Source organism: Manacus vitellinus, unplaced genomic scaffold (genome assembly GCF_001715985.3).
Source record: "Manacus vitellinus isolate BGI_N305 unplaced genomic scaffold, ASM171598v3 scaffold_41_pilon, whole genome shotgun sequence".
In the NCBI taxonomy this organism is placed as follows: domain Eukaryota; kingdom Metazoa; phylum Chordata; class Aves; order Passeriformes; family Pipridae; genus Manacus; species Manacus vitellinus.
Genome location: NW_021940545.1, coordinates 5,014,230 through 5,031,502, shown reverse-complemented (window position 1 = coordinate 5,031,502; position 17,273 = coordinate 5,014,230). Strand labels below are relative to the sequence as shown.

General features: G+C 53.6%; 1 protein-coding gene across 1 annotated transcript; it reads right to left on the bottom strand.

Moving 5' to 3' along the window:
• Positions 1-3,258: 3,258 nt before the first annotated feature.
• LOC103760403 (nectin-1) lies at positions 3,259-16,834 on the bottom strand (the record flags this gene model as incomplete). The annotated part of the gene is made up of 5 exons (XM_008926908.3): positions 3,259-3,839; positions 12,874-13,025; positions 14,861-14,978; positions 15,429-15,731; positions 16,480-16,834. Coding segments are annotated over 5 exons (1,470 nt in total), but the record flags the coding sequence as incomplete, so codon positions are not given.
• Positions 16,835-17,273: the final 439 nt, after the last annotated feature.

The following is a 17,273-nucleotide window of genomic DNA, read 5'->3' as shown; positions in this document are numbered from 1 at the left end:
GGAGGGCCCAAGGATGAGAGGAATGCACTCCTGAACCTTGAACTTGCAGGGCACCTCACTGCTGGGCCAGGCAACGCTGCCTAAGGATCTTCCACTCCAGGCTTGTTCAGGTTCTGGATGAAAAACAATCATTTGATCCCTTTTCTGAACCACTGTGACGAGGTAAGTGGCTGAGCTAAGTCCTACATTTGTGCTGGTGCACTATTGGGGAGGAAAACAATGTGCTGCAGCAGGAAGGGAACGAGCTTGGAAATCCCACATTGCTCCACTATCTCCTTTCCTTTCCCCTGGTTTTTGGAGCCCCATTCAGTGAACCATGTGGACAGTGTGTGAATAGGCAGCAAATAAACCATGTCAAAAAATGACACCTCCAAATGCAAAGGAATAACTCCCCAAAGCAGATTGCTCAGGACTCCCTGTTCATGATTCCTGAAAGCCAGACCTTAACCTGGGAACATCCCCACTGTCCTGTTCTCTCCCAGGCCCTTCTGCTCTGTCTGCCAGGCTTTGTGCCTTTGCTCTTTAGGGCACAGCTTCCCTGTGGGGTCAGTGCAATGGGAATTTGCCAGCTCAGAGCAGTGGCCCCTGCCTGTGACTAATGAAGAACATGAAGAATCACTGCTGGACTCTGCAGATTTCATAAAAGGCTGTTTTCTTCCAAACCCATCCCCTCACAGAGTGTGTCTGTGCTGGGGGAAATCTGCAGAGGAGGGTCTGTGCCACTGACTGCACTCTGGTGATGGACCACCCAGAGTTTGGTGTTGGGGACACTGTCACAATCCTGTTCAGAGCCCGGTTGTGAAATTCAGACCTAAAGGATTATTCACTTGAGAGAAGGACTTGGCTGGGAATTCCAGGCTCTGCAGCACACCCTGTGTTGCTCTGGGGTGAGCTGTGACTGGGGTACAACCCTCAGCTGTGCTGCCCTGCCCTGCTCCAGATTACAGATTCCTTGGGGGAATTAAAGCCCTGTACATGCTGCTATCCCAAGGCACTGGAGGGAAGCCATTCCCACTCCTAACCACCAGCCCCTACTAGTCATCAGAGATATGTTAAGAGATTTTATGTCCTTTATTGGGGGGTTTCTTGCTAGCAGGGTGCTCCTGGGGGCAGTGGACGGACCCAGGAAGGTTTTAGCCTCATTTTTTTAAGCTTCAGCCTGAGAGACCTCAAGGGAATCTCTGTCTGCCCTGCCTTCCAGAGGACATAAAGCAGCCTTCCTGTGGCATGTGGCTGTTCTGCCAGAAGCCAGGAAGCCTGAGGGGCTGGCAGGAACAGCAGGAAGATTGCAGTCCAACAATTGGATTTCCCACTCCCCTTCCCCACTAACGCAATCAGAGCAAGGGACAAACTGTGGATGGCTCAGGCTGAGCTTCATGTGGCCTGGACCAAGCACCACATGGTGAAGGGGAGCACTGGAAGCTGCCTGGATCAGAGATCTGACCTTGACTCATCTGTGTGGGTCTGCCTCTCCACCCTCCCTTCTGTAGCAGGATAAACCACTGGATGCTATGGAACAAAACCCAGCGGGTAAGGCAGGAGGAGAATTAGTCCTGCTATTTTTAGATGTGCATGATAATACAGCTCAGAAAACTGGGGATTTCTTTTCAAACCAAAGATTTATTTATACATCAAATTAAAAAAAAAAAAAATAAAATTAACCCACAAGAAGAAAAATAAGCCCCAACCCAGTGAATCTAATTTTGGAGACGGTCGGTGTGAGACAGAGGGCCCTGAAGTCTGGAATCCCATTTATCCACAGAGCAGAGATAGCAGCAATCCAAACCTCCCCATCACAACACAGTGGCTCAAGGGAAGGAGGACGAGATCAATACCCCAGGCTCAATCACTCCTACCCTGTCTACCAAGCCTGTGCTTAGAAGAGGGATGTGATATTGAAGAAGTGGCAATCAATGCCAACTATGTGGTACAGCCAAGGCTGAGGTTGTTGCTAGGAGAGAGAGAGAGAGAGAGAGAGGGAGAGAGAAAGAAGAAGCACCCCCATGCTCTGACCAGAATAATAATAAAAAAAAAAAGTGTAAACACATGACAATTAAGTCTTAGTGGTATAACCAAAGCCAGGGGCTGATCCTGCCCTGCCAGGGTGTGCAGAGCTGAAGGCAGTGAGTGTGTGGAAGTGAAGTGTTCTCGGTTGGTCCCTTCCCCAGTCGGTGTGTGCCCGACTTGTGCCCCCAGTGAACTGCTCTGTGGCTGGTACTGACAACAACAACAGCAACAAGAACAAAAAGAGCCAGCATTTCTCTGAGCCATCACAGGGGGAAAAATGTCAGCAATAAATACTCCTCTTCTTTCTTTTAAAAGAACACTCAGACAAAGACAGAAAATGAAAAGCCAGGAAATAATAAATTGTGGAGGGAAAATGGCAGTTTTGTTTCCCTGCTCTGCTATCAGCCCGTGCACCTGGGGTTTGGTCTAGGGCTTTTTTTTCCCCCCTTTCTCCTCATTTTCCTTTTATTGAGTCATTAAAAACTGGGTGTGGATCTCTTCAGGTGTGCAGCAGGCAATGGGAATGTCACCCAGACCCCACTGAAGAAAAAAAACCCCAAGTGATTAGGGGGAAAAACCAAATCCATTCACCTGATAAAATGGCACCTATGTTTCCATTGCCATAAAGTTTCCTGGCCTCTGTCCTACGGACAGCCCCCGCCTCCCAAGGTCAAAAACAAACAAACAAGACAACATACAAACAAATTCCAGTGTTTCAGGGGTGTGGGAGCGGGAGGAGGAACCCTCGGGGAGGGGAGTGGGGCCGAAGGGCACTCTGAGACATGAAGACACAAAACAGAGTGTAATATACAGGCTGGGCAACAGTCCTTAAAGCAAAGAGTAACACCTAAGCCACCGACCAATACAAACACCACAGAAGGGGACGAAAAGTCGTCGAGAGATTAAAAAGCAGAAAAAAAAAACCAAAAACGAAAACGAAAAAAAAACAAAAAACCGAAAAACCGAGAGAGAGAGAGAGAAAATAATTACCCAACCTCCCGCCTCCCTTTAATGCCTTCCCCACCCCCCCCCCAAAAAAAAAAACCGATCTGTAAGCAAAGCTGCCCCTCCTTTCCCTGCCCCAGCCCTTCCTTGCCAGTGCTGGAAGTGTCCAAAAGTCTGTGCTGGGGCTGGCCGGGGGGGCGAGCGTGTGTGTGTCTGTGTGCAGGGGGGAGCGCGGGTGTGCAAGCTCCGAGGGGTGCAGGGGAGCAGGAGGGCATCACTCGTGTGTGTGTGTATGTGTTGTGTGTGTGTTGTGTGTGTGTGTGTGTGTGTGTTGGCCGTGCCAGGCTACACGTACCACTCCTTTTTGGAAATAAAAGACCCGTCGTTCTGCGACACCATGTTCTCGGCCATGTCGAGCTGCTCGGGGTCGTACTGGAAGCCGAGTGTCCTTTCGTCGTAGGGCTCGGGGTGGGCCTCCCCCTCGTCCACGGTGAAGTAAGGCCTCTTGGCGTCCTCCTCGTACGCTTTGGGGCCGCCCAGCTTGCGCTCGCCGCCCGCCTCCTCGTCCTCGTCCTCGTAGGTGCTGCCGCCCAACGGGCCCGGCTTCTTCTCGTCGTCCGAGTCGTCGGGGTACTGCAGGTTCTGGGCCATGGGGGGGTGGTGCTGTGGGATGCCGGCCTTGCTGTAGCCGTTGCCGTACACGTGCTTCTTTGTGCTGTAGTCACCCTTGAAGGTGTGACGCCGGCGCCGGAGTACCACAAAGAGCACCACGGCCACCAGCAGGACCAGCGAGACGCCGCCCACTATGCCCCCAATCACCGGTGTGGGGATGTTCGGCTGCACCATGGATTTGTGATCATCGATTGGAGACGGGGTGTAGGGGAATTCTGGGTAGGAAAAGACAGATGGAAGGGGGAACAGTGTCAAACCATGCGGAAACGCGCCCCTCCCTCCATGCTTTCATTGCCAGTTTGGGGAGGGGAGGGGGGGGTGAGGGGGTGGGAAGATGAGGGTAAGGAACAGGGAAGGGAAAAACTAGGGAAAAGGGAATAGGGGCGTCCTCACGGGGGTCAGCTCTGCCTTAGCGAGGGGAGCGCAGCGTGCCGTGCCAAGCTGGCCAAGCCTCATGCAGGAGCCCCGGGGGCTGGAAGCAGTGTGTCTGTCCCTCCCCACCCCACCTGGTCTCTCCGGCCGTGCTCAGATCCCACCAGCCCAGTGTCTTGAGTCCGGACGCTTTTCCGCTTTACCGGGTGACATTTTTCCAGTTCCGGTTGCCCAGAGGGCACTGGCAGCCCCAGAGTGCTCCTGGGGGGGAGCTACACCCACAGCCCACTCCAGTGGTGGGCACCGAGATGCCACAACTGCTCCTGGAGGTGCCACGCTGGACCTGCCAGCTTGGCATCCCCCTCCTGGCATCCCAGCCCGGACCACGACCAGTTTAGTCCAGAGCAGGAGGCACCAGCACCTTGTGATCTCCCACCCACACACCCACAAGTGCTGTGTGGCTGCTCAGAGTCCTGCTGGCTCCTGACCCCGTGTGCTGACCCTGGTGACTGTTCTCTGCAGCACAGGGACACAGACCTCCCACTGCTGCTTTGTCTTCCATGGCCAGCCCAGTGCCACTACTCATGCTAATCTTGTTCCTACAGTTACCCTGACCCATTTAAAAAAAATAAATAACTCAGAAGAGAAAGAGAAAAAGAGATGAGAAAGCAGCTCTCTTCCCTTTCATGCAGTTCAACACCTACACTTTGGCACAGATAAAGTTTGATCCAGGACTTGAATCAACTTCCTGAAGCTCCCTGGGCACAGTTACAGCCCCTGGCCAAACTCAGCTTTCACACAGTGCCTGTTGAACACCCGTGTCCACGAGGCATTAAGCACCACATGGTTGTTCAGTCCTTCACCTGCCTCTGAATTTAGACAGCAGGCGCCTGGTTAATGCCCCGTGGCAGCCTTGCCCTTGCACACCAGGCTCAGACCTCTCCCACTGCTCTTCCCACCCCAAGGCCTGTCTGCCAGCCCTGCTCTGAGCTGCAAACCTTTGGTGCTGCTCCAGAGCCTCCTGGCCCTCACTTTTTACTCCAGCAGCCAAGGAGAGGGGCAGGGCGAGCAGCAATCTCAACGTGCCCTCCCAGAGAGCAGCCAGGATGGGGAGATGGGGAAGGAGGGGCTCAAAGGAGCAGATTCCAAAGGGATATGAGGCAGTGTCTGCCTCCTACCCCTCTTCACGTCCCTGCTGGCAGGGAGTGGGGTTCTGCAGCACAGCTTAGCCCAGCAGCTGAGCAAGAGGGGAGAAAAGAGCTTTCCCCCCCAACAGAGGCAGTTCCTGAAACAGCTGCAGATTTTGGACAAGGGCACTGAGTTTGAGCAATTGCTGGCCTGATCCATAAATGGGGCTTTTTTTTTGTGCCTGAAAGCTGATTTATTCCTGCCTTTCTTGAGACGCCAACCCGACAACAGCATCTTGGTCCCTGCAGTGCTGCCTTGCCTCGAGCAAAGCCTCATGAGGCTGAACCCACACAGAGAGCAGCCCACTGGGCACAGTGGGCTGGGGACAGGCAGATGGAGGGGTCCCTGCTGCAGCCACAATGAGGAGCAAGATGCTGTGCAGGCAGGAGCCAGCATTTTTCCAAAGACAGCCTTTGGAGCAGCAGCAAGGGCATGTCTTTCAGCACAGGGAGCTGGGGCTGGGTTCTGGAAAGCCAAAACCACATGTTGCATCAACAGAAGGCTTGTCACAGCCAGCTGGTTAATGCAAAACCTCTCTGCAGGGACAGCAGGAAAAGTCACGTCCATCCCCTCATGGTCTTGGCTGCTGAGGGCTCGGCCTCAACCACACTGTTCCTTCTCCCCCTGCCCAAGCCACTTCCCAGGGCTGCTCCTTGCCCTCACAGCCTCTGCAAGCCCGTGGTGCCCAATTCCCAAAACTGCACAAAGCAGGGACCACCTGGAGGCTGAGTGGGAGCAGGGAAAGACCGGCAAGCAGCTCAGTCCCCAGGGGCTCTCTGTTTTATTTTCCCACAGCCCCGATCCGAAGCCTCCTCCCGCCCTGCTGTTCCCTGCAGCAAGGCTGATGGTGTGCATGGGACCACGGGCCCCAAAATCCACCCTGAGAAGACCCAGACATGGTGTGTAGTGTCCCTCTGCCTCCCTGCTCTGGAACACAGATCTGAGAGGGGCACTCTGTGCCCGATCCCTGAAGGAGCTTGGCCCACTTTTCCCTCAAAAGCCTCATTAGCAGTCCAGGTTGGCCGTGCGAAGCGAAAAGGGGGAGAGAGGGATGTTTTTCTACCTTTTCTTACAGATATTTATTTTTTCCTGCCCTTCGTGCTGCCCACCCCTGAGACAGCACCCGCCCACGTGCCACCCCCCTGGCACTGCCAACGCCGTGGACACGAGCACGAGCACGAGCCGCCGTGTTGGCTTTCACACGTCGCTCGGGGAAGGAACTATTTTCTGCTCCCGTCCCATCCCCATCCTCCTCGCAGTGGCCCAGTTCCCATGCCAGAGAAAACAAACCCGAACTGTGGGAAGAGAAGGGAGAGGAAGGACGGGGAAGATCACAAGCCAGCAGCCGAAATCATCCCTTCCTCAGGCACGGTTTGCTCCCAGCGCATCCCTCCGGACCGGACACACGGGGGGCTCTGGGGGTGCCATGGGGAAGGTGGGTGACCCCGGGGTGGGGGGACAGGCAGAACCGAGGGGTCAGTGGTCCAGGGAGGAGGGGTCCTGGCCACTCCAGAGCCCGGCACTGCCACTGGATGGCGGCACAGACCGGCGCTGGCTCCGCAGCAGGGTGGGCACTGCCGGCGACCCTCACCATGAGCTCTGGCTGATGAGCCGGGAAGGGAGGAGTGTTCCCTGGGAAGGGAGCAGCATTCCCCAGGCAGGGCTATGCCTCTGCCTTGCAACAAGGTGCCTTGGTGCCAAGGCAGGTGGTGAGCGGGGAGCAGCGTGTCAGCTGTGCCTGGGTCCCTGCCACGGTGCCCCCATCCAGCTCCCGGGTTAATCAATGACTGGGACAGGTCTGGCTCACAGTGGGCACCTCTCCACATGCAGCCACTGCTCCAGCCCCCACAGAGGGGGACTCACTCACCCCTCTGCCCACTCGGTTTCGTGTCTGGGGTGCAAAGAGAGCAGCGCTGCAGCCTGGGCAGAGAGAGGGGGCAAGTGTGGGAAAAGGAACCCTCTTTTTGTGTCCAAGGGGGGCGTGAAATTTCTGGAAACTGGTGCGATGCCTGAGCGTGATTGGGGGCCCCCATGTGAAAAATCCATTAGGAAGAGCCTGGAGAGAATTAAAGCCACTGTGAAAAGCGGCCTGGAGAAACAGGAGACAGCAGAGCAGAGGGAGGGGGAACAAGCCAGGCTTTAATGCCAGCATAAAAAGCCTCCCCCCCCGCCTGCCACCCCCCAGCCCTCATAAAAAGAGGGAGTGCTGTATGAATAGGAATTAAAGCAGCAACACTATCTGCCCGTGCCCGGCTCTGCCAGCTGTTGCATTCAGCCCAGCTTCCTGTCCCCGTGCCAGGAGCTGGACCTCTGGGACAGCAGCTGGGAACGCCGGGGGGTCACGCTGGGCTCCGCTCTGGCACCCGGCCGAGCCCACAGGTTCTCTTTGATCCCTCCATCCCCGGCTCCAGGCACCTCCTGCCCTCCCCCTGCAGCACCCCCCGGGCACAGCAGAGCAGCCACTGCAGGGACAAACCCTCCCCAGCACTGAGCAGCCTCGAAAATAAAGACTTTTTAAAAATCACGTCTCTCTTCTCGTGGCTGGCTTCCAATAAAAATGAGGCGCATGCAAATCATCCCACCTGCCCATCAATCCCACATCTAATGCCTTTTGAACCTGCTGGCCGATTTCAGTGCTATCTGACAGAAGGAGAATGAACCAAAATTAGCCCTCTCATAAAGCTCTTGGTGAGAGCTGGAGAGGGATCCTTGGTAGAGGTGGGAGCTAAACCTCATTAGACATCAGAGAACCCAGAAGGGACAAGAGGCTGCTCCCAAAGGGCAGGATGGGCCCAGATCAGAAAAAGTACATTTTTAGACACCAAGTAATTCTTCTGTGATATGCAGATCCACGGGAAACCAGCTTTCAAAAGCCCTCCTGCTCATCACACTGCTTGGATATTTTAAAAGATTCTACTTCCTGTGGACACGTTTCTTCTTGAAGGCACATTTCCATCCTTTTGCCTTCAATCATAAAGTCCAAGGAAAAACCCAGCACCAGCCAAAGTTCTCCCTGCAGCCATGGGCACTGAGGAAAATGTCAAACTCCATGAGAAATCACCTTCTGGACATGTGTCAGCCCAAGCTGCTCCTTGCACAAAGCTCTTCCAGAGGAAGGCTCTGGATTTCCTTCTACCTTGCAAAACCAAACACCCGCTGCAACAGAGCAGGAACCTGAATTCCAGTGGATTCATGGGGCTTCCCAGTTCCCAGCTGGCCTCAGCAAACACTACAATGACTATGTGGGTGTTGTTTTTAAGAGGTAGATTGCTGATGGCAAACTTACCCTGCCCGGAAGAGTCCACGCCAGATTATCCCAGGACTTTGCCCCCGTGCTGTGTACACGAGTGAAGATAAGGAGATACCTCTGGACCTGCCTCAGCCTGGAATTTGAGAAGCCCGTAGCACTGCTGCCCTTTTGCCTTCCCCTTTGCACCTCTGCATGCCCACCTCCAGCTCCAAGGGCTCCTGCCTTTCCTCTCCCTTCCAGGGGTTCCTCGCGCAGATGGAGGGAGAGGAGGTGGTCGGGGGTGTGGAAAAACCACTGGCAACTAATCCAGAAGTTCAGCAGCTGCCACTGGCATTTCAGAGTGTGACAGCTTCCAGGCCAGATGCCAAACGTGTCTTAGGTTCTAATCTCTCTGTCAGGTCACCTATCACTTGTCAATCAAGCCCTGCTCCCGCTGGCACAGATGCCACCAGACAGGATGCAGCAGCAGACACTCCGGAAGATTAGCATCAGACAGACACCCCCCAGGCTTGTAATCAGACAGACACCCCCCAGGCTTGTTCCTCTGCAGCCCCCCCAGGCCATACATCCTCCCACTTAAAGCTGCCTGGCCGGTGGTGTGGCTTTGGGAGCACCTGCTTCAGGCTTGGGATTTAGGACTTCCCAGAAAGGGCTTTCCCTGTGTGCTCTGAGCCTCAGCAAAGCCCTGCTGCTGCATGGCAGAGGGTTCCAGCCAGCCCAGGGGCTGTTTGCAGTGACCTTGCTGGGACGAGATCACTGCTGGTGTGTAAATAACTCCCTGCTGCAAGCCAAGCAAACAGGGGGGGTGTGATCAGCCCCTGCCAGCCTTTCCTTCCCCCCAGCCTGTAGCACATCCAAGGCCAGGGCTGGCACAGCCTCTCCCTGCTCCCCCAGCTCTCCTCTGAAGGTCCTTGAGGAGAAGGGATGGTTTAACATCTCTCTCCTTGTGCTGAAGCCAGTACAGAAGTAGGTGAACGTCCCCTGCACACACACACACACACAAATATGTATGTACAAACATGCACAGGGGGTGGACATGCTCTGCTGCACACAGAAAAGCACATGTTCCTAAATACATGCACACACACATGCAAATGTACTGGTGTTCCAATCCTGCACACACACATGACTGTGCAGCAGGGCACCTCTGTGCAGGCAGCTCTGGGAAGCCCATTTCCACAGCCAGGATGAGGATCAGGGTCACACAGGTGTGTATGTCCATGGCCAGGATGCCAGTGGGGTCACACAGGTGTGTATGTCCATGATCAGGATACAAATGGGGGTCACAGCTGTGTATGTCCATGGCCAGGATTCCATTGGGGTCACACACGTGTGTGTCCATGGCCAGGATGCACACAGGGGTCACACAGCTGTGTGTGTCCATGGCCAAGATACAAATTAGGGTCATAGAGGTGTGTTTGGCCCCAACCAGCCCCCTGTGCAGGACCCCCACACCCCACACACGGGCAGTCTCCAACCACAGCCTTTTATTATGTCACCCACCCGCCTGCAATAAAGAGTTACATGTCACACTACATGGCTTGGCTACGCCTGACAAAGGTCCTGCAAGGCAGGGGAAGCTATTATAGGAACAGATTGCTGGAATAAAATATTAAATTTCCACTTATCAATCTCTTTAATGTGCTATAACTCTCACAGAAGCATTCAGCCTTCTCCCTCTGAACAAGTCTCCCTCCCCATCAGGGGCCAGAACCAGCCCTGCCCTCCTCCTCTCTGGGGCCTGGAGGAAGGATTTTGGGTGGCAGGAGCGGGGAGACAGGGAGGCAGAAGGGGGAAAAGCTGCTGCAGGGTTTTCTCTGCATCAGCCTTCTGTGTTGTTTTTTTTTCTCCCAAGGCTGGCTGCTCACTAGATTGAACTCCATTTATTGCATGCAGCTCTTGAAAGAGGTTTCGTGGTCCACTGACAATCCCTAAATTGCCTGCAAGACCCAAACAAATGTACCTGTAATAGCTGAGCGAGGAGGGCTGAGCCCTCCCCAGCACTGGCCTAATCGGTCCTCAGGGAGAGCTGGATAAACATATTCAGATCCCATGAATTATTAAAGGCTTGCTTTTTTTTTTTTTTTTTTTTTATGTGGTGGAGGCCTGGCCTACTGGGTTGGCTGCTAATCCCTCCTGCCAGGGCAGCCATGGGTGTGCCCTTCATTCCCTCTCATTTAACTTCAACCCCACAATTCGGAGCTTTGGGGACAAACTGAGATTACAGGCAGGCAGACACCAACCCAAACCCCAAAATCCTGCCAGTCCCCGCTTCCTTTGCCAGCTCTGTGCTGATGGAGCGTGAGAACAATGCCCTACCAGTCCTCTGAAAAACCACCAGGAAGGGAGACACTTCCAGAAGCCAGAGGGGGAACCCACAGCCCCTCGTGCCCAGAGGAGCCCTCGTGCCTGTGCTGGTGAGTTGGTGCAGCCCACCTGGGCTGCAATGCTGCTGTGGTGCTGAGACACATCCCAAAGTGCCAGGTGGCAGCAGGAAATGTCAAGAGAAGGCTGTGTGTGTGTGGTGTTTGGGAACACGTGTCCTGACACCACAGGTGATACGGGGTGGCTGGACAGACAGAATGGCAGCGAGGAACGGACACACAGGCTGTGCAGGAATGGAAAGTGAGACGTGGTGCAGAGAGCCCGTTAGTCTCAAAGTCTTCTGAACTGTTCCACCTCCTTCTCTGTGACTGGGGGCTGAGTTTGGAGGCTTTTGCCCTCTGCTCACTGTTCCAAACGTGCCCCAGAGTTCGAGTCGCTGCGTGGGATGGATTTCTGTTGCCGAAGGGAGTCAGCTCAGTTTGTGCCAGGCACTGCCTGCACTGTCCCAGGAATGCTGTGCCTTTGGTGGCAACTCCCATGGCATGGCCAGCAGCTGATTTTGGCCATGACCTTCCCCTGGCTTCAGGCAGCTGGGAGGGTTGGGCACCAAGAGCTTTGTTATTCCACTGCCTTTAGCTGTGGAAACAGCCCCCAGAGAAAAGCATGTACCAGGAACGACTCAGCAGGCAAGGATCCAGGACAGGAGGTGTGAATTAAAGGCCTGCTACAGTGATAATGATCATAAATAAATACCGGGTAATTAGCATCTAATTAGCACATCCCATCCATTGACCTCCAAGCACTTGGATAGAGGAAGATTAGCCTGGTTTTACCCATGTTACAGAGAGGGGAACTGAGGTGGTGAGGGTGCCAAACACAGAGTTATTGCTCATTTTAGCTGCCCTGGGCTCATATTTATGGTTGCTCAGCATTTACCACCATAGAAAGCGGGTGGAGGGGGCTGGGGCTCAGCCCCCCTGAGAACCCCATTCCATCACACTCAGGTTAAACAACTCCCCAGGCACTGGGGTGGCTCCCAGGGGTGCCTGCTGGCAGAACAGCAGGGCTCTGACTGCCTCGGGGTGGGCAGCAGGAAGGACTAACAACCCCAGGAACCTGTCCTGTATTTCCCTGGGAAGCCCCCAGTGCCCCCTCCAGCTCACAGGCACCTGGGCTGCCCCGGGGTGTTTGCAGCCCAGACCTCACTGCAGTGAGGTACTTCCAGCTCTCCTGAGACCCACAGCTGAGCACTGCCTGCCATTAACCCACTGACAAACCAAATCACTCCTTTTACCCAAAGGAATGGGACAAACTTCCCTTTCCTGCTCTCAAAGCACCAACAGCCACTTTTCCCCTTTGGTGGTGCCTCGCAATGTCCCTTTGACTCTCTGAAATGAGGTTATTGCCATATGGTATTGCTTTTTTTTCAACTATTTCTTGACATCACTTTCTCTCCCTGACACTGCCTAAACCTCTCCACACGTCTTTTCCTCACTCCTGTGGCTACACTGATTTGCAAGTCATCAAACTCCTTCTGTCTCATACGACATCACACAGCACCACTGTCCCACTGCCTGCACCCTGGGATGTTATTCCTTTCTGGAGCCCAGACAAAGCCACTCCAGTGCCCACAGCCTCTCAGAAATCAGGCAGGTGAGCAAGTGCACAGACCAACAGGGCATTGGAAGGAGTTCAAATGAAAAACCATGAGTTACCTAACACCAGAAACACCAAACATCATCCTGCACAAATGACTCATCCATCTCACGCCTTGCAGTCCATATCCTCATCCTACCCCTTCTTCTACCTCCCAATAAACATCTCCCTGACGTGTCTGTGCTTTTAACACACCCAGTGATCTCTCTGAATCCGAAGCAGGAGGCAAGGGGGAAACAAATTTGAATACATCTCGGTGCAAGAAAGGAGAAGACAACACGAGGAGAGGAGAAAAGAAAATCCAAGGCAAACCAGCGCAAAACCAGAACAGAGCAAAGAACCCGCTGCCCCCTCTGCATCCCCACCCTCGAAAGGAGATGCTGGTGACTGGGGAGAGGTGACTCCCCCTCCCCAGCTCCTTGTCCCTGTGGTTCAGAGCACACCAGGTGCTGTCCTACCTGTGACATTGACCTCCACCAGGCCCGACCGCGTGCCGATGGCGTTGGTGGCCTCGCAGACGTAGGTGCCGGCCACGCTGTAGGACACGGGCCCTTTGAAGTAGATGGTGTTGTTCTGGATTTCCACACTCCCTGGCAGAGTCCCGTTTGGCCTGGGGAGGGGGGACAAAGAGCGTGGTTGGCCCCAGAGATGACACCCAGTGGCACTGACACCCTGGGTCTGCTTTTGGGCAGGTCCAGGAGCTGGTGGTGCTGTCTGGAAGGTACCCACTGATGTAGCCAGGAAAAGGACACAACCTGACCCTGCTCTGCTCCAATTTCCTGCCCATGTAACACTCCTGGGCAGCTGATCAGCCAGTGTTAATTGCAACTCAGGCTCTAAAAGAATGGTGTTGATTTAGAGCCCTGCCATCTATGACCTGCCCACGTCAGAACAGCAAGTGTGAAGCTGGAATAATGCAAAACTAGAATAAATGAACAAAGGCAGATAAAAAAAAATAAAAAAAGCCCCTGTGTGTTAGGAAAAGACACACATGGCCTGGTTATTCTTAATTACTGAAGCAAAGTAAAGTAATTACTTCTCTTAGGCAATTAAAAATTACTCAAGTAATTCCTTCCCCTCCTCCCAACCCAAATGTGCACATATTGTCAGCAATTTGTAAGAAACAAAAGGGAATAATGGGGGCATAATTAGGATTGTATAGAAGTGCCTAAATGCACATGCACTTCTTTTGCATGTCTACATACACACATAGGCACACAGGTACAGCAAACATTTGAGTCTTTCCCAACTACACCAATCCAGTGATCCCAAAACTGATGGAAGAACAGAACACCTTAACCTTGGTCCCCACAGAGCCCTGGATCTACAAAGACAAGGGCACATCTTGTGGGGTGGGATGCTAAATAAGGCCATCTCCTCCTCTGACAGCTCCCCTGACTGTTGCTCATCACCATCCAAATGGCAGGGGAGGAAAGCACTGCTGGGTTTTACATTCCAGGCAGGAGTAAAACAGCAGCAGCAGTAATTGCTTCCTGACCTCCGGGAAGGGGAAGAGGAACATCTGAGCACAGAAATAGCCTCAAGTGGCATCTTTTCTGCCGTGGGTGCATCTTGGCCTCTGAGGCTTTCCTGGAAATGTTGTGAGGAGCCCAAAGAGCCCCTCGGAGTTTAAGGCAGCCTGGCAGAACCAACAGATGGAGGGAGCTGGGGATGAGGACTGGAAGAAAGGCAAGAAAAACAATCCTCTTCAGACTTTCCCTTTGAACAGTTTGATCTGGGAAGTGAAATGAGAGAGAATATGCTCCTTGCAAAGCCATGTTGAGAGCCTCTTTCCTGATGACAAATGCCAGCTGAAAAGAAGAAAGGATCCATTTGATCTTTCTCTTTTAAAGTTACATGAGTGCTTATAGAAAAGAGAGAGCAGCAGAGAGAATCACATCAGGTTGTATCAATTCCCATCTGGCTCCCCAGACACCCCTCACTCACTTTTCATGTCTCTTTAGTGTTTTCAGCCAAAAGCTGAAACCCTGGAGGATGAGGAATTGGTTCTGTTTAATGTCAGTCACGTGGGGATCCTCCTGGAGCTGATTCCAGGGAAAGGTTGTTCACACACAGACAAATTTTGTGCCATTTGTGCCCCTTTAAGGCAGGGAAATCCTGGATTATTTTCCAGCTCTGCTACCGAAGCACTTGGTGGTGCTGGGCAAATTAATCACCTTGTCACATCTCAGCTGCTTCACGTCACCAGGGCAGAATATTATTCCAGTGAGGTGAGAACAGGAAGTTTTGCTGGATATTGAGGCTGCAGTGCTGCTGGCTGCAAGTTTCATCACAGGCACAGGTTCTGCCTTGGAGTGACACCGCTGACACTAATGGGACTGGGCCCTAATTGACCAGAGGGTGAGTGAGGTGTCTGCAGAGGCTCCCTGGCCCTGGTGGAAGGTGACATGTGCTGCTGAGAGCAGAGGCACTGCAGGCACTTACAGCTTCCATTCGTAGGTGTGAGCTGGGGGGTTGGCATCAGATTTGCATATCAGCTTCACATCCTTGCGGTTGAGGAACCAGTTGCCATCGAAGCCCTCGATGGTGACTTCTGGCTCGTCTGCAGGGGGGGGTGGGAGAGAGAGAAAAGCAGTAGGGAAAAGGAGAGGAGAGGGGGAAAAGGAAAGGAAAGAGTTGTGGAAAAGCAAGGAGGAGAAAATGAAACAGGAAGAGATGAGGGGGCAGGGGTGGGAGAAGGAGAGAGATTGCAAGGAGGCAAAGATGACAGGACAAGAAATGTGAGGGAGGGGAGCAAAAGGGACATGGCAGAGGCAGAGAGGGAAGGTGTGAAAAGGAGAAAACATATGATTATTCCAAGGGATCACTTCAGTTTTCACTCTCAAAAAAAAAGAGAGCAGCCTCCACCACACCAACATCCTCCCTTTGGAAAATTCTCTTCTGCCAGACTTTATCCCAGACTTTATCCCGCACCCACCGCAGGGACTGGGCACTGCTCCTGCCCCCAGCCCTGCCCCCTGCCCTGCCCCAGGCCCTGCCCAGGCCCACTCACACTGCACGTTGAGGGTGATGCTGTCAGTGAACCTGTCCAGCTGGTAGTTGACCACACACATGAGCTGCTGCCGATGGGCCTCCCGGCTCGGCACCAGCCGGTACCGGCTGATCACCGTGAAGGTGCCGTTGCTGTTCCTGATCTCCTGGAATTCCGCCTCCCCCTTCAGCTTGGTGTCCCAGGTGACAGTGCTGGGGGGCTTCCCGTTGGAGGAGGTGCAGGTGGCCACCAGGATCTTCTCTGTCCTGCCAGACTTGGCAATGAGCGGCCTCTTGGTGCCCTCCATCCAGTTCGTGGGCTTGGCTGCGAGGGAGGGCAGAAAGAAAAGGGTACAATTACAATTTATCAATAAAGAGACGGTCAGCAAACCAATGCTACCCTGTCTGCTGCATCCCAAGAGACATCTAGCACCACTGTGACAGGCCTTGGGGCGAGCCCAGGATAATTGCCAGCAATTATTCCCCTGTAAGAGTTGCTTTACAGCAGTGCTTGTACACCTTGCACCATCCAGCTGCAGCACCTCTGGGGAAAAAAGAACGGTGGAGGTGGCCTGGATGCACAGATACACAGTGGGAAGTCAATCCTTTCCTGCCAGAGGTTTTCAGCCCTATGTTAGAGAGAAACTGAAACTGGAGAGCAAACAAATCATGGAGACCTTGGCTGTGTCTGTTCCTTCCCAGCCCCAAGCTCCACGGACAAGCTCTGCTTGTGCTTAGGATCTCTCTCTTGTCTTTCCTCTCTGTTCACTGGACAGTTACAAGCTCATTAAAACTCCCACAGGGAACTGGCCACTGTTAATGCACCTGCCTTGAGAGTGTAGGTGGGGGGAAAAGGGAACCTGAGGTCTGGGGAGAAGGGGAGGTGTGACAGCTCAGCAAACCACCTACCCTGGGCTCCCTGCTCTTCACCTCTTCCCAGTCAACTTGAAAGATCATCACAGGCAAAATTTACACCCAAAGATTCACCTCTGCCCTGAGCCCCCGGGACACAGGTCTCAGGTTCCTCCAGATCAGCTGAACTGGAGGCAACAGTTCACCCCCCAAAGTCTTACCCAGCACGGTGAGGTTCAGCTGCCCTTCCCGGTTGCCGGTGGGGAAAGTTGCAAACTCACAGATGTAAACCCCCTCATCCTCCAGCTCCAGCCGGGAGAGCTGGATGGTGCCATCCTTGAAGGAAGGGTTCCGGAAGGTCACCCTCTCCTTGTAGGGGGACAGGATGGACACCCCCATGGCAGGGTTGTAGATGGCCACATTCTGCTTGGTGCCGTTGGTGGCCTTCTGCCACGTCACCTGCGTGATCTTCACATTGGGGAGGGGGTTGGTGAAGCTGCAGTGCAGGACCACGTCTGTGCCGATGAACCCCGACACGGTGTCATTGACCAGCACGGTCTGAGCCTGCAGCCCTGCAAGGAAATGGAAACGTGAGCGTGTGTGAACATCCCAGACAGAGGAAAGCAAGGTTATGGCACATCAGGCTCATGAAATCCTTTATTTATCCCCTTTGCTGCTTCTTGGCGTGGCTGACACGAGGACGGTCTATGGCTGCAGGCTCTCAGTACATCCTGCACCCATCTGCAGCTTCATTCCTTTCATTCAGATGTTCATGAACACCTTCTTCCCCACAACTGGTGTTCACTCTTTACCACAATCAGCCAAACTAGGGCTCATGATCACCAGAAGTTTGGATCAATAATGCTTTCCTTCCTTTTGCCTTCAACTCTGGGTGACACCAGATTAGTTATGGTAAATATGCAGGGCATGTGTGTCTGGAGGCATGTTAAAGGGCTGATATTTATCAGCATAGCACATCCTAACATATGCTAACACACATTCACACATCCATTTA